Source organism: Trematomus bernacchii, unplaced genomic scaffold (genome assembly GCF_902827165.1).
Source record: "Trematomus bernacchii unplaced genomic scaffold, fTreBer1.1, whole genome shotgun sequence".
Taxonomy (NCBI): Eukaryota; Metazoa; Chordata; class Actinopteri; order Perciformes; family Nototheniidae; genus Trematomus; species Trematomus bernacchii.
In genome coordinates this window covers 7,510,664-7,533,790 of record NW_022987689.1, presented here as the reverse complement: position 1 = coordinate 7,533,790, position 23,127 = coordinate 7,510,664, and the positions used below count along the sequence as shown (strand labels likewise).

The 23,127-nt window shown below is 40.7% G+C and overlaps 1 protein-coding gene across 3 annotated transcripts in view; it reads right to left on the bottom strand.

Annotated features, from left to right (window-relative positions):
• Positions 1-12,174: 12,174 nt before the first annotated feature.
• Positions 12,175-23,127, bottom strand: part of epha4b (eph receptor A4b) — an 85,491-nt gene continuing 74,538 nt past the window's right edge. The window contains exons 15-19 of one of the 3 annotated variants that reach the window (XM_034137476.1): positions 20,779-20,988; positions 17,806-17,955; positions 17,474-17,667; positions 16,267-16,407; positions 12,175-16,042 (exon numbers count right to left, since the gene is read on the bottom strand). In XM_034137476.1, coding sequence (XP_033993367.1) covers positions 15,943-16,042; positions 16,267-16,407; positions 17,474-17,667; positions 17,806-17,955; positions 20,779-20,988 — 795 coding nt within the window. In that variant the 3' untranslated portion in view covers positions 12,175-15,942. The remainder of the gene's footprint in view (positions 16,043-16,266; positions 16,408-17,473; positions 17,668-17,805; positions 17,956-20,778; positions 20,989-23,127) is intronic. The other 2 variants (XM_034137477.1, XM_034137478.1) reach the window with 2 other exon arrangements.

The window sequence follows — 23,127 nt, the reverse complement described above, 5'->3', positions numbered from 1 at the left end:
CATGGATTTCAATTCAGCTAGATGTAAATAACTAGGCAAGGAAAAAGAGATGGAAAGAAACCAAGGGAATAAGTAGTTACTAAGAAGCACCAAAGGTTTTCTGTTGTTAAACAACTTCGAAGTATGTTATATTCTTGAAAGACCTTTCCTCACTGTACTGTGTTTTCTTTGAATGTCAAGGGTATTTGAGTATCCCTTTACTACACTTACAGGCTCCGAGAGCTTTATAAAAAACGCCCACTCTAATAACTCGGAATGAAAATCGCACTACTGATGTTAGACTGGCAAGGAAAATAAGACTTCCACGACAACCTCAGTAGAAAACAGACCAAGCTCTGTGATCTTCATGTAGAGGAAGGAGGGAAAAGAACAATTATTTTTGTGAGGAAGCGCAATATGTAAAGTTGTGGAAGATTTGTTTGAGTATCAAGTAAGTCAACATATCCTCATACAACACCTTGTATAGATTTTTGATAGAGTGATCGCAGCCCCCCCTCCTTGGTTAGGTTCAGGAAAAGATGGTGGTTTGCGTCAAAATAAGTAATTTCTGACTAAATGTGTGAACAAAACTAATGGGTTCAGTTTTAAAAAAGTGTTTATTTTTTTTTAAACTACAGAGGTTATGTTCCTTAAGTACAGAAGTTACGTTAGATAATACCTAATTGGACCTCACCTGTCATGGCTAACTATTATGTGGGTAATAAACAAATTATAGTGTATTCTTTTTTGTAGGTTCAAATGCGGACAGGGAATTAAAACAGCCTGAGCAAGTATATCAAATACACATCTTAACAAGTAACTTCATACTTGCAAAACTACTACAAGGCATTGTTTTTCCAATTAGATTTGAGTAGCCATGTTATTTGTCTTCTATGTTAGTTCATATAAGCAGCAGTGTTATGCTGCTGAGAGTGAGCTGTGAGATGGAGGAGATACACCAGGGTCGACCCCCGCTGAGTCCTAAAGAGACTTAAGTGTGTTTGACTCGGAGAGGTGATCAAAGCCTGCGCTGTTGGGAAGCATGCCCTCGCAGTAGTCTTGTTCTCACCTTCCATCTTGTACATCTCGGTAGCTTAGCGGCTGCTCAGAGCAGAGTACGAAAACAAGGGAGCTGTGGGGGGGAAACCTTGCTGAGAGCACTTGAAGCCGCAGTACCGTGTAGCTCAACTGGAGTGAAGATTTAGATATCAGCCGCTGAGGAATTCATTGAGATAAAGTATTATCGAGGCGTATATAAAGCAACTGGAAATATTCTCTGTGGAATTCTATGTGCTGTTCTTGAATGGTTCTTCCTACACAAGGTTACTGTTGCATACGGTTTATTGTACACAAACAAGAAATCGATCCTCAAAACAAGCAAATAATAAACCTTGACTGAGCCCATTCATAGCGATAAGAGCGTAGTGTGGAATAAGTACAACGAATAGAAGAAGTGTACTGAAACATCATCACGAAGGAAGATATTGAGTCTTTTCAGAAGGATACATTGATGATGAATAAACAATAGTGTTGGCAATATAGAGTAATAGCTCTGGAATGACGTCAAACTATTTTGCCTCTAGTCATTGTTCACCACGAGCCTGTTGTCCTCAACTATAAAATAATAATAACAAAGAATGCAATCATGGTGTGTTTGGGGTCAATTGTCCCTTGAAAGGTGAACAAAAGAAAGAACGACAAAAGAGTGATCCTTTGGCATGCTTAATGGCCTTATTAAGATTTTGTACAAGTCATTTAACCTTTCACCTCCAGGCAATTATGCATTTCCCTGCCATGTTTAATCAATGCTATCGATTGCTGTTGTTAGGTCTGTATTAATTGGACTTGTCAAAATGCATAATCCTGGTCACCGTGTGGCTGCAACTATCAGGAGAGGTTATCACCAGGGATCAGAGCTGAATGGTAATGAGTGTATGGGAACAAGAGATAATACCAGTCAAGTGTGTGTGTGTGTGTGGTGACTGTTGTGTTGTCTATATGTGTGCATGTGTAGGGTTAGTCTGGGTGTGTTTGGAATTGTAATGATGGCAACACCTACTATGCAGTATACTGTTGTTTACAAACATAACATATCCTCTTTATGCTTAATCTTTGTATGTTTTCTCGTCTTTAAGTGTGTGTACTGTGGGGAGAAAACGCTGGTCCGCACAAGCTTAGTATTCTGCTTATGCCGCTATTTTCTTAATAACAATGCATCACATGACTGCTTTAAAGTACAAAGGGTGACAGGTTGTTATAACCCAAGAGTGAATTATCATCTGACTTACATTTGACCTATATGGATTTCACTTCAGCTATACTAAATGTTTTATTATCTGTCAACTTATTGTTTTAGTGTTCTGGCCAACAATGTTAGTTTTTTTAATTAGATCTTACAACACTTGGATTTTCAGAAGAAAAAACAAACCTTTAACACTCAAAGCTAGCTGCCCACCTCCAAAGGCAGAAAGACATACAGTAGTTAGCGAGCAGTAAGTGAATATCGGGCTTAATGTTACATTTTACAAAACTCTAAATGACAGATAATGTTGCATAATGATGTGCAGAAAGGCAACTGTTTGCTAAGAAGTTAGCTGTATTAACTCGAGAAGAAATACTATGTGATTTTTATGCTCACAACTTATTTTGGCTTAACTTTTGAGGTTACAGATAAGGTGTGGCTGAGGTACAGTATGTAACGGTAATGGTTAATACTAGTTAAGACTCAGGGAAATAAATGTTTGTCAATGTAATGCCATACTGTAGCTGACAAAAACGAGTAGTAAGTGTGTAGTATGGCATTACTAGGGGGCTATACACACACACACACACACACACACACACACACACACACACACACACACACACACACACGCACACACATACATGCACACACATACATACACACACGCGGATTGGATTGACTCCAACAAAATAAACAAAACCTGGCATGAAAATATTACAGGCTCATATAATTCCTTCCTTTCTGTGGGAGAACATTGCCGTTATTCTCTTTTTGCAGTTTTAGCTGCAACCAGGTTGAGTCATAGCTGATATTCATGTGCTTCTGTCACATTATTGAATTAACTGGGTTCATTTTCTATTACGTCTTCAGGCTTAGGTGTCACAAAACTCTCCTTTTCTCATTCACACACGCACTGAAATCTGTCTTTTCTCTCTGCTTGTGCTGGCTTTCACACGCACACACACACACACACACACACACACACACACACACACACACACACACACACACACACACACACACACACACACACACACACACACACACACACACACACACACACACACACACAGACTCACGACTTAAATTTGATCAGGTGTCCTCCTACCCGAGCTTCAGCTGCAGGGCCCTAAAATCAGCTCTAACCATCCATCATGCTTTATAGCACATCACACATTACAGACAGAGAGAGACGGAGGAAAGGAGGGAAATTCTCAGACTGCAATAGAAGGAGGGAGCGACAGTATTAAAAAGAGCCAAACAGCAGGAGAGCGAGAGAGAGGGAGGGGAGAAATGGAGGGAGTAAACGAAAAAAAACAAAAAACATCAACCTTTTCTAATCAATATCCATTTCCCAGGGCTGTCATGTTGTTGCGAGAGTGGCTGTTGCATTACCAAACAGAGAACGTCTGATCCTAAATAAAATATCACCTTCAATCCAAACCATCCCATTCATCTTCATTTAACAAACACTCAGCTTTTGGCAATACCTTTTATGCACACTCTGCCATAGTCTGAATGAATTTGTCACGATGACGGAGCCTGGCACCTGCATGGGGGACATTTTCTCCAGAAGACACTTCACTGTTAGTGGCTTTGTTGCGCTGCACAATTCAGACGGGGGACCCCATAGGGATGCATTGCAACGTGCAATTGAATCTGGAGTTTATGACTCATGAGCTTATGACTTGAAGATTATAAGTGGGGGATTTTTGCAGTACATGACTATGAATTTATATCCAAGGCTAAGAATGAAGAGGGTTTTTTTTTTTTTTAAATGCAGGGCTTAGCAGAAAGTGGGTGTATGCTGGCATCCTTTTTTAAATTAAATATCTGTACAATGCACATACAAGTGTGACTGCGCTGTCCTAATGATGCCAAACGATACAAAAACAATTTGTATGTAAGGCAGTGTATGTGTCTGTTTGCTTATACATACGCCATAAATAAGCGTAGACTGACAGCTGACCTTATCAGCAGAAAGACCGATCTAATTTGTGTGATGATAAGTCTGAGGAAAACATAGGAATGCACAAATTGGCTTCTCTCTCTCTCTATCTTTCCTGTTTTTCTCCTTTTTCTCTTCTTCCTTCCCTTTCTCTCTGTCTGTCATGGGTCTAGGGAAGGCATTAAGTTAATCATTTGACTGTATCGAATGAAAGAAACAGCGTAATGTCATTACTAACGTACTGCTTGCTTCCCGATTCTCACGGTTTTCTATCAATGGACTTGTTTGTTTTCTGAGCGTTTGAATAAAAGTCTCTTAGTATTGGTTTGATAAATAACTAGATAAGTCTGAACACAACGGCCTTGCATTTCAGAGAGAAGAATGTCAGACTTGTCATAAATCTGACAGATCTACCCATTTTAGGGGGGTTTACTTTATTGATAACCTCACAGGATGGCAGATGAGTGTATTAGTTTGCTATGTTGTAGATGTGGTCTAGATCTAAAATACAAGTGCTGCTCTTGTTGACATTGGTTGTATAGTTATACATGGGGATGACAGGAAAAAACACAGAATGCATTTTTTTTCAAGACTGTTTGGGTGCGACCCGCCGCAGATCCTGCCAAATGCACTGTTTATATAAAGTTTTAATAATTGTTAGAATCCCAAATGGTAGTTGAATAAAAATAGTGATTCATTGCATAGCCCTTACTGCTTCTATTCTATTCCTCACCACAGATGTGCTGTCATACAATATACGCTTTATTAGCCTAAAAGATCAGGTGTGTGTTTGTTTATGATGATCTTTCGTAATACGTTTCAGTGTATCAAAAGACCCCAAAAACGTGTGCGGTGATGCATGACGTTGCAATACTGTTTTCTGAGAACGAAAGGTAAAGAAAACCTTTTTTGGTAAAGGTCTTATGTCATCTCGTTTGTCTTTCTTCGCCCTCTCCTCCTGTCGCTCGGTGCTCTGATCTGTGGAGCCGTGACGGAACGCCTGATCCTTCGAGCTGCATTTCCACTTCAAACACTGAGGCGACTGACCCGCTGCAGCACGGGTGGATAACACACAGGATTATATGCATACAGCACACACACCTACACACACACCTACACACAGGACTATATGAGCGGCTGGGATGTCTTAACTCATCCTTTGGGTCTGCCTGAGATATCATCTCCTCCAGCAGCTGCTAACAGTCCATTTCAGCCTCTAACCCTGCCTGGGGCCACAGCCTTACAGTGGGGTAATAATGATCTCTCTGCTTCAGTCTGTCCCTCCCTCTCCATCCATCCATCTCTCACATGTTTCTCACCACCGCTATAACTATATCTCCCTCGTGTACTGTATCGCCCCCACTGTTTATCTATAGTCCACGTTTTTATAAATGTCTGTCAGTGCCTGCACCTGTTTAGTATTCGTGCTTGTCCATAATTGTGCCCACGGCTGTGCATTTGCAGCTGAGCTTCTTTGTAAACCCAGCGTCCATTAACATTGTGTTTACTGTCTCTGTATCATTAAGAACCATAGACGTGTGTCCTAGTAAAAGACCAGGACATAAACTGAAGTGATGTAGCCACGGTCAGACTCGCATTATTCTCTGTTCTAGTTCCATGGTTGCCTGGGAGCCTAAAAGCCTTCATAAATTACACCGTTATTTGGGTCAAACCTCTGTTAGTAAGCACGTGCCTGATTTAGAGCCCCGACTGCTTTTCCTCAGCTGTGCTTGTGCTTTTCATGAGTGACCACAGATGCACAAGCAAACACTCTGTTGTAACGGCATAAACAGAAAACGTTCATCTAAAATCCAACAATATGACAAAGATAAAGATGGGGGGAGAAAGTCGGAGGGAATTGTTTTTTTATTTTCTGGGGAATAGACCACAAATAGAGTTTGAGTCATCACTCGCACTCTTTTAACCCATCTTGTGTGGTCAAATGTCAACTATCACAGCATGTGTGCGTACTGCATGTGGTTATGTGTATTGTGTGTGTGTTTGTGTGTGTGTGTACTGCATGTGGTTATGTGTATTGTGTGTGTGTTTGTGTGTGTGTGTACTGCATGTGGTTATGAGTATTGTGTATTGTGTGTGTGTGTGTTTGTGTGTGTGCATATTCTGGAGTGCTTTCAAAGTTGCTGTTAGTTTTCCATGACATTTCTCAGACTATGTGATTGTGGTTTAACACTGAAAAACCCACTGAATGGTTTTTCTCTTAAATAGCAATTTGGCTGTCCTGCTGGTTTTCTACGCATACCGCCAAGTTTATTTTTCTTCACTTATCCCCAAGCAACGCTAACTACTGTGTTACTGCACTCGATTGCTAAATGACAGGTTCAATTAAAATCACTTCCAAAACAATCTGTATTAAGTCTAGAGTTTATTGCCTGAAAATCTGATGCCAGTATTTCTTTAGTCCCAAAATGAAACCACTTCCATTTATTGTTATTTGAAATGTATTCTCACCAAAAATTATGATATTAAGCATCAAGAAAAGTACATCATTTGGACACAAGTTCAGTTTTAGACACATTTTTGACCGGAAATTTGACCTGTGAATGTTGTTGTTATGTTGCTAGAGGAAAATAAAATAAAAATCACTTGCTTTTCTTGTTACTGTTCTAACATTTAAATGGTCACCTAACAACAGATTGATCTAAATAAATAAGTATTACTTCAGTAAGATGCATTAAGCCTTTTTAGTAAGTACATACTTTCAGTGTCCATATCATTTTGGAATACAAATCAACAAGAAATAAAATTATCCAATTAATTTCTTTTAATTCAATATTTAATTAATGCGAATTAAGAGCCCAATATCTTGGTTACGTTATTGGCCCTTGACCATTGAAAATCCTTCTCATCAAATTTAACTCAACGACCAGTCTGGAGGAAAGTCCACTGTTGGATTACGTCAGTACACTACTTAGCCATACTGTACCCTGTTATTCCCAAACAGCAGCACCACTCACCCACATTCAGGAAGAGGGGGGGTAGATGCAGGAGGGAAGGCACCATAGTACAGAAAGGGCGGCCTTATGATAATCAAAAGATGACCTTATAAGCATGTTTTTGTTGTGTATCAAATTACACTTATTAACAGACGGTGGCACAAGTACGGAGATTTTCCAGTGATTTAAAAGTCCTTCCAACAGACCACTAACATGTTATGTGCTTTCCATTCACAACTCTGGAAAACATTAAGAGACCACACCATATCTTTACATCTCTTAACTCAGTGGTCTCCCAATGTACTTGGAGGCATCACAACCGTGATAAAAAAAAGGGCTTTCTACCAAAGATAATGATTGTCAAAGTCTTTTTTGGGAAGAAAGTTGAAGGGTTTTGCTCTTATTTTATTAGTCTTTTGAAACAGTAGTTCACACATGTTTTGTATTTAAACATTTCATGAAGGGAATGTTAAGTTCATTTGTGAGATAGTGGAATCTTATTGTTTCTTTTCATGTGGACAATCCAATTACAATGTTTAAAAAAAGAACATTTTCGTTGGCTCAGCGATTGGAGCAGATGTCAGTCAATCTAAGGGTTGGTGGTTTGACTCCCAACTTCTCATGTCTTCATGTTAAAGAGTCCTTCAGATGTGCTTAGATTCTTCTGATATAATAGGTCAGTACGTTTTATCGTCAGTGAACAAGAGGTAAAATAGCACTATTAATTAATATATGCATTCCATTAATCTTTTATCCGACCACTTTCAAGTATTTTAATTCCTACAAAAAAACGCTTAACACATAAAGTCACATTTGAGCCATATAACAAAACCACCCAGTACTGTAAATACTGGGTCTATAAAATGGTGCTTCTGTTCAAGGTTGGGAATACAACACCATAACCTCATATGGTGTTGTATGATTCAGATGCTAATCAAAGCAAGAGGAACGGATCATGTGATGAAGATAATTTGTAGCATATTGAAAGAGGCATGAGTACATAATGAGAAATGCCCATATTGTTCTGATGCTTTGATGTTACAGAAAATGGTGTTGAACCACGGCGGTCAGAATTTTCACCTTGAGTACCCTGATATAAACACATTTCTTAAAGGCTATAATGCACATACTTATGCAGGCCCCTGAGATTTTACACCTCCATTTGCTTTTAAAAAACATTTCCTATTGATCTCCCAACAGTAAAACAGCTCCCCCCCCCCCCCCCCCCGCTCAGCCTCATAGAGAGGGATGCTGTGGTTTCTAGGCTTCTTCCCAGTAACATCAAAGCTTGATTGATGGCACTTGAAGAGCTGTGTTTGATTATACAGGATAGGAGACACACATAAACACGCAGTGTGTACAAAAGAACACTCATGTCTCTCCTCCACCCATACACATGTACACACACAGGACATCATGCAACACACTGCAATCAGCTGTCACACACAGGTACATAATGAGATTTCACAAAAGGGCAGAGCAAGGCCTGTACATTTCTGAGTAGGAAGACATGAGTCATATGTTTACACTTAATAAATGAGCCTTCTATAGACACTACTGCCCCGTATGAGTTACTAAGCCCCGGGAAGATATACAGCCTGTGAGTATCTGTTTGAGTAATTTATAGGCCAATAGATGTGGTCCTGCTACGTTTGCTCTAAATTTAGATTTCCATCAGCTTTTCTCCTCCGATAGAGAGCACATTTTGAGCGAGAGCGAGTTTGTCTTTGGTCAGAGCCCCTCTTGAGTCAGCCAATAGCAGTTCAGCATGTCATGTCTGCCAGGCATTAAACTGTGATTTTCACATCTGTTGGGGATTATGTGGTCAATATTATCTCAGTCCCTCCAAACCCTTCCAAGTTTTTCTTCACCTTTTTTTCAAACACAATTTATTTTCCTCTCCTGTTATTCGGCTCACCCTCTATCTACTTCTTCTCCATTTTGAAATCTGTTACTGATTTTAGGTGGTGACAGCTATCCAATACAGGCAGTATTCTTGCTAATTATCTTTTCTTACTTGACCTCGGTCAAACTGTGTATGGAAAGAATACCGTTTTAAATGTATTTGGTGCCAACAACCATGAAAGGATTATGAGGCAACGGGCTGACTGGGCACAGTAACCATTTAGTCATTTTGTTTCTCTGACGTTCTGCACCTCTTTTTGGTTTTTTTACGCCATCTTTTTGTACTTATTGTTTTATTTGTTATCCTTTTAACTCTTTTTGGAGTTGTTTTACCTTTCTTTGTTGTCATTTTGAATAGCTTTATTGTATTGAGTCTCGATGTAGGTGTTATGCAGATCTTTATTCTGGTTTTTGATCTTTTCTTTTGTAGTACTTTCTAGTGCATGTTTTTTTTGTTTCAGTGCCATTTCTCAGGTGAACCAGAACATTCATGTGTTTTTGATTAAAGACTGCACTTGTACTTCAGCATTTAGTTCATACAGGAGATGAAGAGAGCGACAATCTTCCCCACCATCAAAGGATATATAGAGAAACGGTAATGAAAGCCAGAGATGCAGGCCTTTTTCTTTTTTAAAGCAGAGCAATTCTGCTGTCAAACTCTACATTTAAATTGCTTTACAAAATTGTATTGTATTTTAATAGAATATGACTGTAGCATTTGGATGCATAAAGCTGTAATATGAAGGAACGAATAAAGATAAAGAAATATTGGGTTGGATTTAGTTTGAGCCCTCTGACCTTCTGGAACCCCTCACTGGGCTTGTTCACTAGTCTTTGCATGCAAAAAGAACATTTATTTATAAGCAAATTCACTTTGCCTTACTTCATCGCTGACTTGAGCTGAACTGATGCATATCAACTGAACTTATCTGTATCCAGCTGACCTTAGAATGAATGCCAAGAATGATGTCCACATACAATCAGACCCAGGTGTCTTATCTCTACCTTTCTTGTCTCCTTTTTGTTTTATCTGTCCGAACAAAAATTGCACGGATCAAATCATAATTCTGTCAACATCCATTTTGTGTTCCACTGCATGAACAAGAACACACACACATATGAAGAGAGCATGACGCAGACATACACCCAGGGTGGCGTCTCATTCCTGTGGCTCATGAGAGCAGGCTCGATGGGAGTGAGGCATGTAATGTGATTTATAGAGCTGGGCTCACTTTTCAAATTCAATCAGGAACTTTGATTACTGATGAAAATTTGAGACAGGAAATCGCTTTGATAGCAAACTAAAACCTCATGAGACACAAGAGCACTGATGTGTGCATGTGTGTGTGTGCCGAGCGCGAAACACTGAGCCTGTCTGAACTCGGCCATATTTGATTAGGGAGGACACACGCAATGCAATCAAGAGCGACAAAGCAGGAACTCCAGCAAATTTGACCAATGACTGATGAAATCTTTCCTCTGGTTCAGATTTTATCTACTACTTTATTTCCGTCTCCCTTTTTGATACTCGCGCCGCTCCCTCACTCACACATGAGCACCTTTTTAAGTCTCACAAGCATTATGAACACACAGATTCACACATCTATGGACACACACACGCACACACACACATATGGCTGACCCTGCAGAGGTCATGTTGGATCTATGGCTGTTTGGTCTCTTGTGTTATTTTAATGTCTGCTGTTGCACATGAGGGGACACTCAAACCCACCCGACAGCATGACAGAGGGGCCCAATTACCATTCCCATGGGAGAGGGAAAAAAAGAGTGTGTGTGTTTGTGTGTCTCCAAAAGGGAGAACAGTAACACGGAGAAGAGAGAGGCAGATATAGATAGTGAGCGACAGAGTGCTTGTGCTTTGTATGTGATACAAACATGACAGGCTCATCAGTCACCAATGGCCTTTTAAAGTGTTCTCCATAGGGACACCTGACCTTTCACGTGAAGCCAATAGCAGCTGCATGATGAATCAATCGCCTAAGCCTTTGGCTCCCAGTCGCCTCCATGTTATCCAGAGTAAATATGTTAGATGACATTCTCCCTATTGAGACACCTGGAGACAAAAGCCCCAAGTTATGGATTGGCCATTTAATGTGAAAGGGAACCCAGTGGTGATATCAGTGAGACAGAAAGGGGAATACTAGCTGCATGTGGAGAAAACCTTTGGATGGATGGAGGTAGGAGAAATGAGAAAGCTACGAAAAGAGGAAAAAGCGAGGAGGTAATGGGATAGTTGAGGTCAGAGAGCTAGCCACCACCTCTCTGTGTCTGTCTGCACAGAATGGATAGGATAGGGGAGGAACAAAATGGGGATCCACAAGGCCAGCAGAAAGATTAAGAGCAGGGCAGAAAAGGAGATACTGAGGAAATGGAGAACAGGCCCTGCATTTCTTGTATATCTAGCTGTGTGCGAGAGAGAGAGACGGAGGGGGCGAGCGATATGGGAATATGGAGCCTAATATGATGGGGTAAATGAGGTGTAATGGCGGTAACATAGAGTGACAGCGACTGGGCCAGTGCATTAAGGGGTTAACCAAGGCCAGGAGTCACTGACCTTCCCCCTCCCCCGGGACAGAATTATCTCTCACTAAGGTACACACACACACACACACACACACACACACACACACACACACACACACACACACACACACACACACACACACACACACACACACACACACACACACACACACACACACACACTGATAATGAAGATGTGGTTGCAGGACGACCATATTTTGCCATTCAAGAATGTTATGATGGGAATTTCACCATCACTATCACCATTAGAGCAGAGCTGAGGACAAATGAGACTACCCTTCAATTCCCCAGTCCTGCGATGATTTTCTGCAAGACTGGTCAGACATTCACCAAAACAAATTGTAATACCTTCCGGCTTTGTTGCAAAAAATAATTAAGCGAGGGCTTTGTTACACTTTCATGTAGGGCCATTTAGAATTTGATACCGTCATATTCAGGTAGTCCTTGTGTAATTGTACTGTGGGATTGTACAAAAGGACACGCATACTTCTGGTGTGTGTGTGTGTGTGTTTGTAAGAGGGTGATGGAAAGAAAATAGGCAGAGGATGTGTGAAAGAAAAAGACACTGCAGGCTTCAGGTGAGAAATTAGAAATATTAGCATATTTATTACAGCAACATGAAAGACATTAGAATGCCTACACCCTTTACAACAAGCAACGCAGAGGAGACTGGCATGGGGACAAATAAGCATTGTAAGGTGGCATAAGAGAGAGGGACGAGGAGAGAGAGAGAGAGAGAGCTGCATTTTTTTGAATGAGAATCACTCATGAACACTTACATTACAGACCTGGTGGGGAATAGAGGACAAACACTGTATTTGAGATCAAGCAAACAAACCCACATTGTTAACCTTGATGGTGAATAGTGACACAAAACTGGCATCTTTTTTTTGGAGTTGAAATCAAGGTGTGGACTTTGACCTCTCTTAAGTGTAAAAGATTGTAAAAAGGGAGGTCATTTTTGCAATATTTTCTGAGTGACATTTCTAATTCTGACTTTGCATTAGGATTGAAAATGCATGTGAAAATAGTTTGCAACTTAGAGCAGCCTATCAAACTTTAGGCTAACCACATTCATAATGTAATCAAATATCTTCTGACTCAAATAAATAAGGATAGTTTCCCAATCAGCAATTACAGCTTTAAGATTCATTACACTGTTTGAAGGACAAAAGGGACATGGTTCTGCTTCATAGTGAAGGTGCTGTTGGAGCCGGTCTTGGGACAAAACCAGGGTGTTGATGTGAGGTCATCTTAAGAACACAGATAAATACTACCTGTACATATACTATACTCTTAATATCGCCTCTATAGGGCAACAGAACACTAGCTCAGTAAATAAGGCATCTAAAAGGCCAGCGGTCAAGGGTAGTCCGCTTGAGTGAAATCATAGAGTTAGCAAGAGTAGAATGTACCAACAGTTTCAGACTCTGTGAATTGTATTTTGTATTGTATTCTGAACCAATGGGGCAGAAAATGCACAAGTAACAAGCTATACAGTGGTGGAAATTAATGTTCCCCACAGTTACTCTTGCAACGCCTGTCAAGCTTTCCTTTTTGAAATGGCAGTCATTTTGAGTTATAGGAAAACTGTCACTGGCATGATTTACTCTTTTAGCTGTAGCTAACTAATCAATGAAAACCCTGTAAAGATGGTCAAAAAGGCTCCATACCTCCCTTTACTTTAACATTACAAGAGAAATGGCCTTTGTATGAGGACTAACCAATGTGTTAGGGAAAATGTAACGTTACATTGGGTAATATAAGGTGGGTGTTGCTTTGGTGTACATTTCCCCGAATCCTCAGTACAATGGTGCTCTAAACTCTTGAAAGCATCCACAACCAGCTTCGACTCAGTTGATGAACTTGCTGTGAACAGGGTTTTATTTTCATGTTCATCACAACACCTTGGCCTTGGAAGCGATGTTGGAATACTATTGTAGATGTACTTGTTATTCCGACATGCAGTTTATTATAGAACAGAAAAACAAACTGTTAAATCCATTCCTTATGCTTTTGCTGTTGCGTTTAAGGAACGGTTGAACAAAAGGTCAACACCCTGGAAACTCTTTAAATGCCAAGTTACAAGCTGTTACTGCATGCGAGTCGCTTCAGCATGCGGAAGAATGCAAAGCTAGACAGGTCTGCCGTGCCTAGTTATAGTTGCCAAGATTTGATTGGATAATTTCTGCTTTGTGGAGGGGTTTAGCTAATGCATCAATTTGAGCACCTCTCTTATCTCAACCTCCCCTTTTCCATCTTTATATCACCAAGAAAGCACTTTAACAAGTTGTTTTGTGGGTGGAAAGTGCTTGTAATTACTGTTTAAGGGACGTATGCAAATGAAGCCAGTGAATCAATAAGGAAAGTCCATTCTACTCATTCTAACACTATGGTAGAAACTGCACTCATTGTCACCTGTCAATCAAAGCTGAAGCATCGCACCATGCTACATTCCTTTTGTTCAGACCAACGAATCACCTCCCTGCAATTTTCTCCTGTACGACACGCCCCTGAACAAGTACTTCAGAAATCTCTTTTTCACAATAAAAGTACATCATAGTCATCATCATTGTTATCATTACAAACATTCTAACATTGGAAATCAACTCTGTACATATTTTACACTATAATACAATCATATATACTGTACTATATGACACCGTTGGTCCTATAGAGTACCACATATATTAAAACTGGGGTCTGGGAGTACGCTTAAGCAGGTTCAGTGCCATTAATGCAGTGCACACAAAGAGGGTCCCATCATATCTAAGCTTGTATTTAATGTGAAAAGCAGCAGTTCCCTTCTGATAAGGAAAAACCAACAAACCAATTTATTTATGTATTTGCTGTAAACATTGTTTTGTAAATGTACCTTATCAGTAATGGATTGAAACTAGTGATGCTTGAAATAGGTTGACTGATAACAAGAATGTGAGACAGTACAAGACGCACAAATCATCTTTTTTAAGTACTTTTCACCCTCTCGTGGTTGCACAGCTGAAAATCTACACAGCGTATATATATATTTCCTCTTGCTGAAAAAAAAGCGTCCATTCCAATGCTCTTTTTCATAAAGAAGACTTGAACAAAACATTGTAATTACTGAGACTGGCCTTATGTTAACATCCAGCCGTTTGAACTGATGATAGGACTGAGTATAGTAGTAATGGTGGTATGTTGCCCAGATGAAAATGTCAATGTTAACTGTACATGGCACAACACTGGATAAACACTTTCTCAACAGTGTCACTCTAGTCTAGAATGACCTTGGCACCACCTTTTCTTAACACGAAACACTATAACTTTCTTATCACACCTGAAACATGGGAAGGCAAACTTTTAAGCTGAAATATTCCTAACAACATCATACTGCGACAGCCGAATAGACAATGTTGTTTGGAATAGACAGCTTGTGATGGAAGAGTAAAAATGTATCTGTGCTGTAACTGCAGCTTAAGCAGTTTCCGCTGTTTATTTGCACCCGATAAACATCAAAAGTGCAAGCAGACTAGCAAAGGTGCTCTGGGTCTAGTTGCTGTGGAAGTGTGTCTGGGAGCAGTCACTAGGGAAGCCCTTGTCCTGGTCAAAACTCTATTAAAATGATTCATACTTCCATCCTTCATGAGCTGGCAAAATCTACATCCCTGTCGATCTCTAAAGGTCCATTTTCCTGTTCGCCCCGCCCAACACATTCATGATATCCATAATCTCGGCTCACTTATTGGCTCTCTGTATAAAGAGAGCAATGGAAGGGGCCATACAAGTACTAAGTTATAACTCCCATTAAACCTCACCACCATTACAAACGTTAGGTCCATCTCTACTCTTGTGGGACACACAGCCCATATAAACATATATCTACACATATACATATCTTCTGACCCTTTTTAAACTCTTCAAGGTGAAAACTCAGAACAGAAACAAAATGACAGTAAAAAAAAAACAACTGTACACCTCACAGACAGTGATGATAATTATATTCTAATTTTTTTTTTTTTGTCATTTCCTCTGTTAAGAATTCTTTATTGGCTGATATGAAGTGAAATGGTCTGGGATGCTCTAGATGTGGCCTTGTTGTTGGACGTGTGTCTCTTTGTAGCTTCATAATGGTGGCTGGGTTACTGAATGCTAAAGCCAGTGGTGCCCATCGAGGGTAGGAAGAATGGTGAAATTGCGAGGAGGTGAAGGAGTCAAGCGTCCATGTTGTCTCCAACTCAGGGTGTCTCAAATTCAATGGAGGCCCCGAGCACAGAGTATCCATAACAACTCCATTTAAGTGGGGAAACTCTTCACACAGAGCATCCATTTTGGCTCTGTCTCACTGTGTGTTTCTGTGGAAACTGTTATACTTGAACGTGCGTCCCCTGGGTCTGCAGGGTCTGCACGCTGGACAAAATCTTCTTCTGGTGGCCGGCAAGATTCACCCCCATTTTAGCCAATTCACTACAAGAAAGACAGAAATAAATAGTTTTCATTAATGACACATTAAGAGAAAGAACATTGTTTCTCAGATGCCACGCAGCTGCTGAGGATGTCTAAGATACTTGTGTTAGTCCCCTTGTTTCATTTTAAATGACACTCGAGTGGTATAAAGCATGTCTTTAACTGACAATGTTGACCTTTTTGAGTGTTTCATTTAACTGGGATAAGTCACCAGCCGTTTGTACCTGACGCTGATGTAGAGGATTGAGTCCAAGCTGACATATCCAGCACTGGAAAAGTTCTCCTTATACTGGCCCATCTTGATGGCCTCCAACCACTCATCCACTGTGTTCACACTGAACTCTGGGGTGGTCGGGTCCTCCCTGCTGGGATACAAAGCACACTCACAACTTAATGAAATGTTGTACTGTTGAGTGGCCAAATAGAAGTTTCTGGTTGGTGCTGAGGTCAATTATTTATCTCTAGAGCATAAGGATGTGTCAGCAGCACACTGATGAGCCAGTTAATGCTCAATCATGGTGCTCTATCTGCACTTTGGCAGAATTGTTTTCCTTCTGCAACAACTGCAGTAAGACGGACTCAAATCCACTGTGAAAAGAAAACATTAACTGTAACTTTATGTACCCATTAATGGGTAAGTATGATTAATGATTTATCCCCCCACTGCCCACAAGGACGTGCGAACATGACTTTACTTGTTGGACCCTTTGACTTGTTTGCTTGCTTACCATTAATATAAATTGATATAAATGATCTCTGTGTTTAGTCATTTGCATGCTCAAACTTAATACCTTGTAGAACAAATTGCATCAGCTCTTAGATACAATGTGCTTCTACATACCATGCTGTATAAGGTTCCATTAAAGGCATGCTATAGTCTATGAGACTATTCTTTCTGGTCACGTTGTTATGTGTGTCTTCAGTGTGTAGGCCTTTGTTAGCAGTGCTCTTGAGTCCCAGTTGTCTTTTCGGTTGTGGTGGAATTTGTTATTTTGTCTTCTATCATCTTTGAAAGGGACTCAAACATGTTCTATTGCCCACTCTGTATGCTGTTCTGGTTCTAACCCTGTTAGCCTGAAGTGTAAAATGTAAAAAATAATGATATTTTAGGGATCTGTGCAATCCAACTGCATATGGGAATATGTATATGCCAACCCACAACCTTATATACTTACCTCTTCATTGAGAATGTAACTTGGGTGAGACAAAAGATACAAATGTAGTACTTCAAGTTTGTTATTTAAAACTGAATAAGATCAGTAATGGTGTCTTCTATGCATGCACTTATCTTCCTATAATCTAATTAAAGAAGAAAAAAACGGATTGATCAAATGATATTGACTTTAGATGTGATAACAAAAGACATCCTTGGATGCTTATAGCATGTGCATGTCAGTGAAAGGGATGCATTTACAGCTTTCTCCCACTGACCATTCTGAGCTGTTGGCCAGCTCTCTGAGGCTGGCCGGGTTTCTGATGAGCTTGTCCAGGATTGTGACGATCTGTCCAAACTTTGGCCTGTCGCTGCGTCCCTTCTCCCAGCAGTCCAACATGAGCTGGTGCAAAACCACAGGACAGTCCATCGGAGCGGGGAGACGGTAGCCCTCATCTATTGCTTTGATCACCTGCAGGGAGACAAAATCAAGTTCTGTGATCAGGGAAATAAGAATATCTCGGAAAATGCATTGTTATAGTTAAGAATTTAGCTGAAGATGGAGAAAAACATGTGTTACTTTAACTGCGACATGGTGTTTGTGACTCACATCCTGGTTGGACATCTCCCAGTAGGGTCTCTCTCCGTATGAAATCACCTCCCACATGACGATACCGTAACTCCACACATCGCTGGCTGAGGTGAACTTCCTGTAGGCTATGGCCTCTGGAGCTGTCCACCTGATGGGGATCTTCCCTCCCTGCAGATGGTTTACAACACAGTCAGCACACTCTTATATTGTAATGGTGTAAATATGTTGCTTCATTAGTATGTTTATTAGCGGCTATAATAAACCCAGAGCAGGGCTGTCAGATCAAATTATAACATGGTGGCTGCGGAGAATCTTGGTGCAGCGTTGCCTTTAACCACAGAGCACTTAAAGATACACACTTGTCTCTAATCTGCTAACAACACACAGGGTTACCCTTGCTCCAGTGTTTATTCTTACACTTGACTTTCTTTTCTATCTTTTTTTCCTCCTCCATGCTGCTCCTGCCTTTGTTGTTGATGCACAGATCAAAAGGATTCCATAAAACCCACAGTATGGACACAATAGGCAGTAAGATACCCCGCCCTCTCTTTCTCGCTTCGCCAACACTCACACTCACACACGTACACCACACCTCTTTCGGGCTCAGTTGAGCTTTTTAACATGCGGCAGCTGCCTCTGCACCACCTAGCATTCCCCATCTCTGCTTGGTCAAAGTCAAATAAAAGACAAAGCTGCCAAGTCACTCGGCACTGTACTTTTGTTTCCACCCCCACCCCATTTTCTTTATTTTGTTCTCTTAACTGCTCTCTCTGGATCATTCCCCTGCCTTCTCTTATTCTCTCTCTTTCTCTCTCGCTCTCTCTCTCCCTCCTTCAGTCTTATTTGATATACACTCCTCTCTCTCTGTCTCTTCCCCATCTCCGCCTCGGCCTCTCCCTTTCTCCCCCGCTTCATGCCTGCAGCTCTCCATCTAGGTCTCCTGACATCAGTGGGTGTGTGTGTGTGATTGCAATAGAGCAGTCAGCGGCTGATACACTCCTCCCAGGGCAATGCTAATGCCATATTAAAAATAACATCCCCAACACTTCCTATGAATATGAATAATGCCATCTCCTTGTGGGCATTTTAGATGAGTTACTCCGCAGTGGTTTAACTCACTGACGGTTGAGTTTCTTCATTCTCTCTGTGCTCTGTGAGAGGATGGTGATGTTACCAAAGACTTCTTTGAATTGAACATATGAAGGAAAAACATAAAGCTTGCTTTTGTGTATGCTTTTAGTTTTTTGAACTGTATACGTTTAAGCCCGCGTCACACTGTCCCGAAATTGACACCCGATGGACACACGAATATGGAATTGTGAATTTCGCACGAAGATGGCCCCGAACCACACACAAAGGCAACATTTACATTACATTTAAGACTGCAACGAAAGTAACAAAAACAATTATGTTAAAGTACTATGATACTGTACTGATATTTTCAGACTTTGTTCTTTACTTTATCCGTCTTTATATGTAGAAGATATTACGTTTTCTCCGTAATGTTGTTTCCATAGCAACAACAACTTCCTGTCAACTCGCCTTCAAAATAATATATTATATCCTTTTCAGTTTCACAGAACACAAATTGGGTTATTTACATAATATGTTTACATGACTTTGTTGTGCAATAAAACAACCCGATCTTAAGCCATCGTATGACCGCCGGTGGAGTTTCTCAGGCTCCGGCAGCAACTTCGTGAGCGGTGGCAAAATCTTTGGCATGCCCAAAAAATTGCCGAAGGACCTTGCGAAGGTTCATTTTCGTGTTGAATTTGTGTGTCAATTTTGCCCTTCGTAAGGCCATCGTGAGGGCATCTTGTTATCATCGATGGCACCGATGATAACACGAAGATGACACGATTTGACAAGATGCCCTCACGAGTGCCTTACGAAGTTGCCGCTCACGAAGTTGCTGCCGGAGCCTGAGAAACTCCACCGGCGGTCATACGATGGCTTAAGATGCCCTCACGAATGGCCCGATGTTGTTACGATCAGAGCCGAATTTGAACATTTCCCTTATCGTGTGTCCATCGGGTGTCAATTTCGGGACAGTGTAACGCGGGCTTCATCAGTTGCACAGTATCATACAAAACTTAAACTGTTGAGAAAACCTAATGCAGTAACTCAGTTCTGGAGCCCTATGTTTTGACCAAGAGTCGTCTGTGTGAATCCATTCTATTCAGGTTAAGTTCCAGATATTATCATGGGTGTCAGGTCAGTTGTCACATATGGACATATGACTGTAGCTTTCTAGTGTGTTTAGCATAATGTACTTATTCCGTTCGGCAAGTTATTTTCCAACATTTCTATTATAAAAAACAAGCAAAGCAGTTCATTTCCGGAGCAATATGTGTTCATGCATCTTTTTCAAGGACCTCGTTAAAGTTATATAATATAAAATTCACATTTTCTGAGTCCTGAATGGAGTGAGGTTGCCAGAATGTAAAGAGCAGCATCTATTGTTTGAGTTCATACGTATGAATGGGAATATTACCTAAGTGGAGGCAAGGGTTTTTAGAAATAATAAACCTTCAAGGTATTTTCTGTGGAGCTCAACCTAAGTTTATAAAGTTACAACTTAAAAACCCCTTAGGTAAAAAGTTAGCAAACATGTAGATCTTCAGGACAGAGTTGACTCATCTCAATTCTACCAATTTACTTTGGCCATGTCAAACAAGCCAAATAGGCCAAAATGTTAGCTATGTTATTGTGACATAAAAATAATAAATTGGTGAAATTGAGATTAGTCAACTTTGTCCTGAACATCTGTCTGTGTCTCCTACGTTTTCTTCCTTTTGGTATTCAAGTTTGCTATCAGCTCTGATCTTGTTTCCAGAGAAATTGATACTTGGTCAGATCAACTTCTTTATTTTGTGCATGTTGCATTGTTGTATTGACTGAAATGAACTATGTAGAGGTCAATGGGTGGGTCAACTGTAAATGGAGACAACATTAGTTCATGACAGCGGCAGCATGTGTGTGTCTTACCCTCGTGGTGTAGGCAGCCTCTGGGTCGTCCTCCAGAACTCGACTCAGGCCGAAGTCGGACACCTTACACACCAGGTTGCTGTTGACCAGGATGTTACGAGCTGCCAGGTCTCTGTGAACGTAGCTCATGTCCGACAGGTACTTCATACCTGAGGCGATGCCACGCAGCATGCCGACCAGCTGGATCACCGTGAACTGCCCGTCATGTTTCTGTAGGAAGAGAAGAGGGGGAGATTAATGAATATGCAGCACATAGTCTGAATGTTGACATTAAGATGCAACATTAGGGTATTAAGGTCTTCCTCTTCAGCCTCAGCAGGAAGTAAAGGTTTAAACGAGGATAGAAGCATCTTTGGCACCAATCTGCTTTTAAGGAGCTATGTGAAAGCACTTTGAATCCTTTCCAGCTCTTGTTAACCCTGGGCTTTGACCTCTCTCTGGGGGGTGGCCAGCAGAGGATAAAGTTCTCCTCCCTTGGGTCAATTGAGGATCACCCAAATCTCCTACTGGCAGAGGATTGTATGTGACAGAGCAGACAAAACGTTCCTCTCCAACACTGACGGCGTGTGCAAGTAGAGCTCTCTTGGTTTCAGATTTGATCTGTCTTTGGCAGAGAGAAGAGCCTGTTGATCGATGACAGTCCGGTTCACCTTCCTCTGCCAATTATTTCTGCCCTGGGCCAACGGTCCCCGTTAAAAAGCCATCCATGTTATCAGTCACCCTCTCTCCTTTATATAATCTCTCCTTCTCTCCGTCCCTTCGTCCTCTCCATTCGTCTCTGTCTGTCCTCAGTCACTGTCTCAGACAGAGAACTCTGTATTACTTTGAATCAGTTCTCATCCATCTTTCTATCTTCCCTCATCTTTTTGCATCTGTGCACCCCTCCTCCCCTACCGCGATCCTTCTTTCTCTCTCACTCCCTCGGCAGCTGTGGAGTAAGTTAATTAGCCGGTGGTTTTGTGAGATGCTGATTGATTGGACTGTCTAACAAACCTACAGACTTCCTCTATCAATCTGCCCACCACGTTGCATTGCCAGGAAGGGGCAAGGAGAGAGAGAGGAGACAAATGCAGGGCAGGGGGGTTAGACAAGGAGATAAAGGAGACAGATGAGTAAGGTGATGATAGAAAACGAGACCTTTTGACAAGTTCTTGAACCTTACTTAAGTTTTTAACAGAAAACTAAAAGGAGACACTTACAAAGAGAAATGATAGAAAGGGTACAGCGGGTAGAAACAAGGAAGCTAAGAGAGGAAGAGCTTTTCCAATAGAGCCGTGGTTTTGTTGTTTCCGAGGGACAACTACTTAATAAATGGTCAGCGTAATTAAAGACACATATGGATGCCAGGCGCACGGATGAGTTGTAAAACCCATAAAATCCCATCATTTTATGGAGCCACTGCGGACAATCTTTATGACCGTTATTACAATACATACTGTAACACACTACACACGTGGGTGTATGTGTGATGTTGTGTGTGCACGTGTTTCAGGCCCTTTTAATATGTCCGATTTCATTCAGTTTTTTGCTCAGTGTTGCTGATGGGATTGGTGTCTATTTAGCGATGGGCCTATCATCACAGGCTTAATGGTTTTAGAGCTCTGCAGTGATTTTACTGGCTGACCAACAACTCTGAATATGAATCAGGGGGACTTTCAATGTGATGCACACCAGGGCTGCAACGGGCTATTCATCTGTGTATGCAAAATGCAGGGCTCCTCATCAACACTGCTACATTTGCTTCTTCTGCCGCATTATGTCTAAGTAGAGGAGTCATGAATCACACATTAATCAACATTTACAACATTATTTGATTGTTTTCTGCTTCTACTAGGGATCAATACTTTAGTGAAAATAATTGAAATACTTCAAAACCTTGTGTAAATTATGAGAAAATACATTAGATTTCCTGTATAGGATGGCTTTAAGAGTAATTCTTAAAAAACATAAATTCATGTTGTGACGTATTGAGTGGCAGGCTCCTCTAACTCTTGTCATAATGTCGATTTCAATAACAGTCTTCCTTAGATGTTTAAGTCTGTTCACTGATAAGGGATTCAGCAATAACCTTGGGTAATGTCTGCCTTTAGGACTCCATTTTGTAATACACCAAAAATGAATTTATACTTACATTTTATTCAGTTAACCATTGTTGTCTTTTACTGAGACTTCAGCTAAATAAATGTCTCTAGAAATATGTGTGCTGACTATATTTCTGTATTTAGTAATGATGCAGATATCTTTGGAATTACTTTGGCATTGAGAGGTTATTTTCAATGTTTTTTTCTCAGTTGCTGTCTTGACTGTATGAGCTGTTCATTTTTGTATCCCCTGACAAAGCGAAATGTT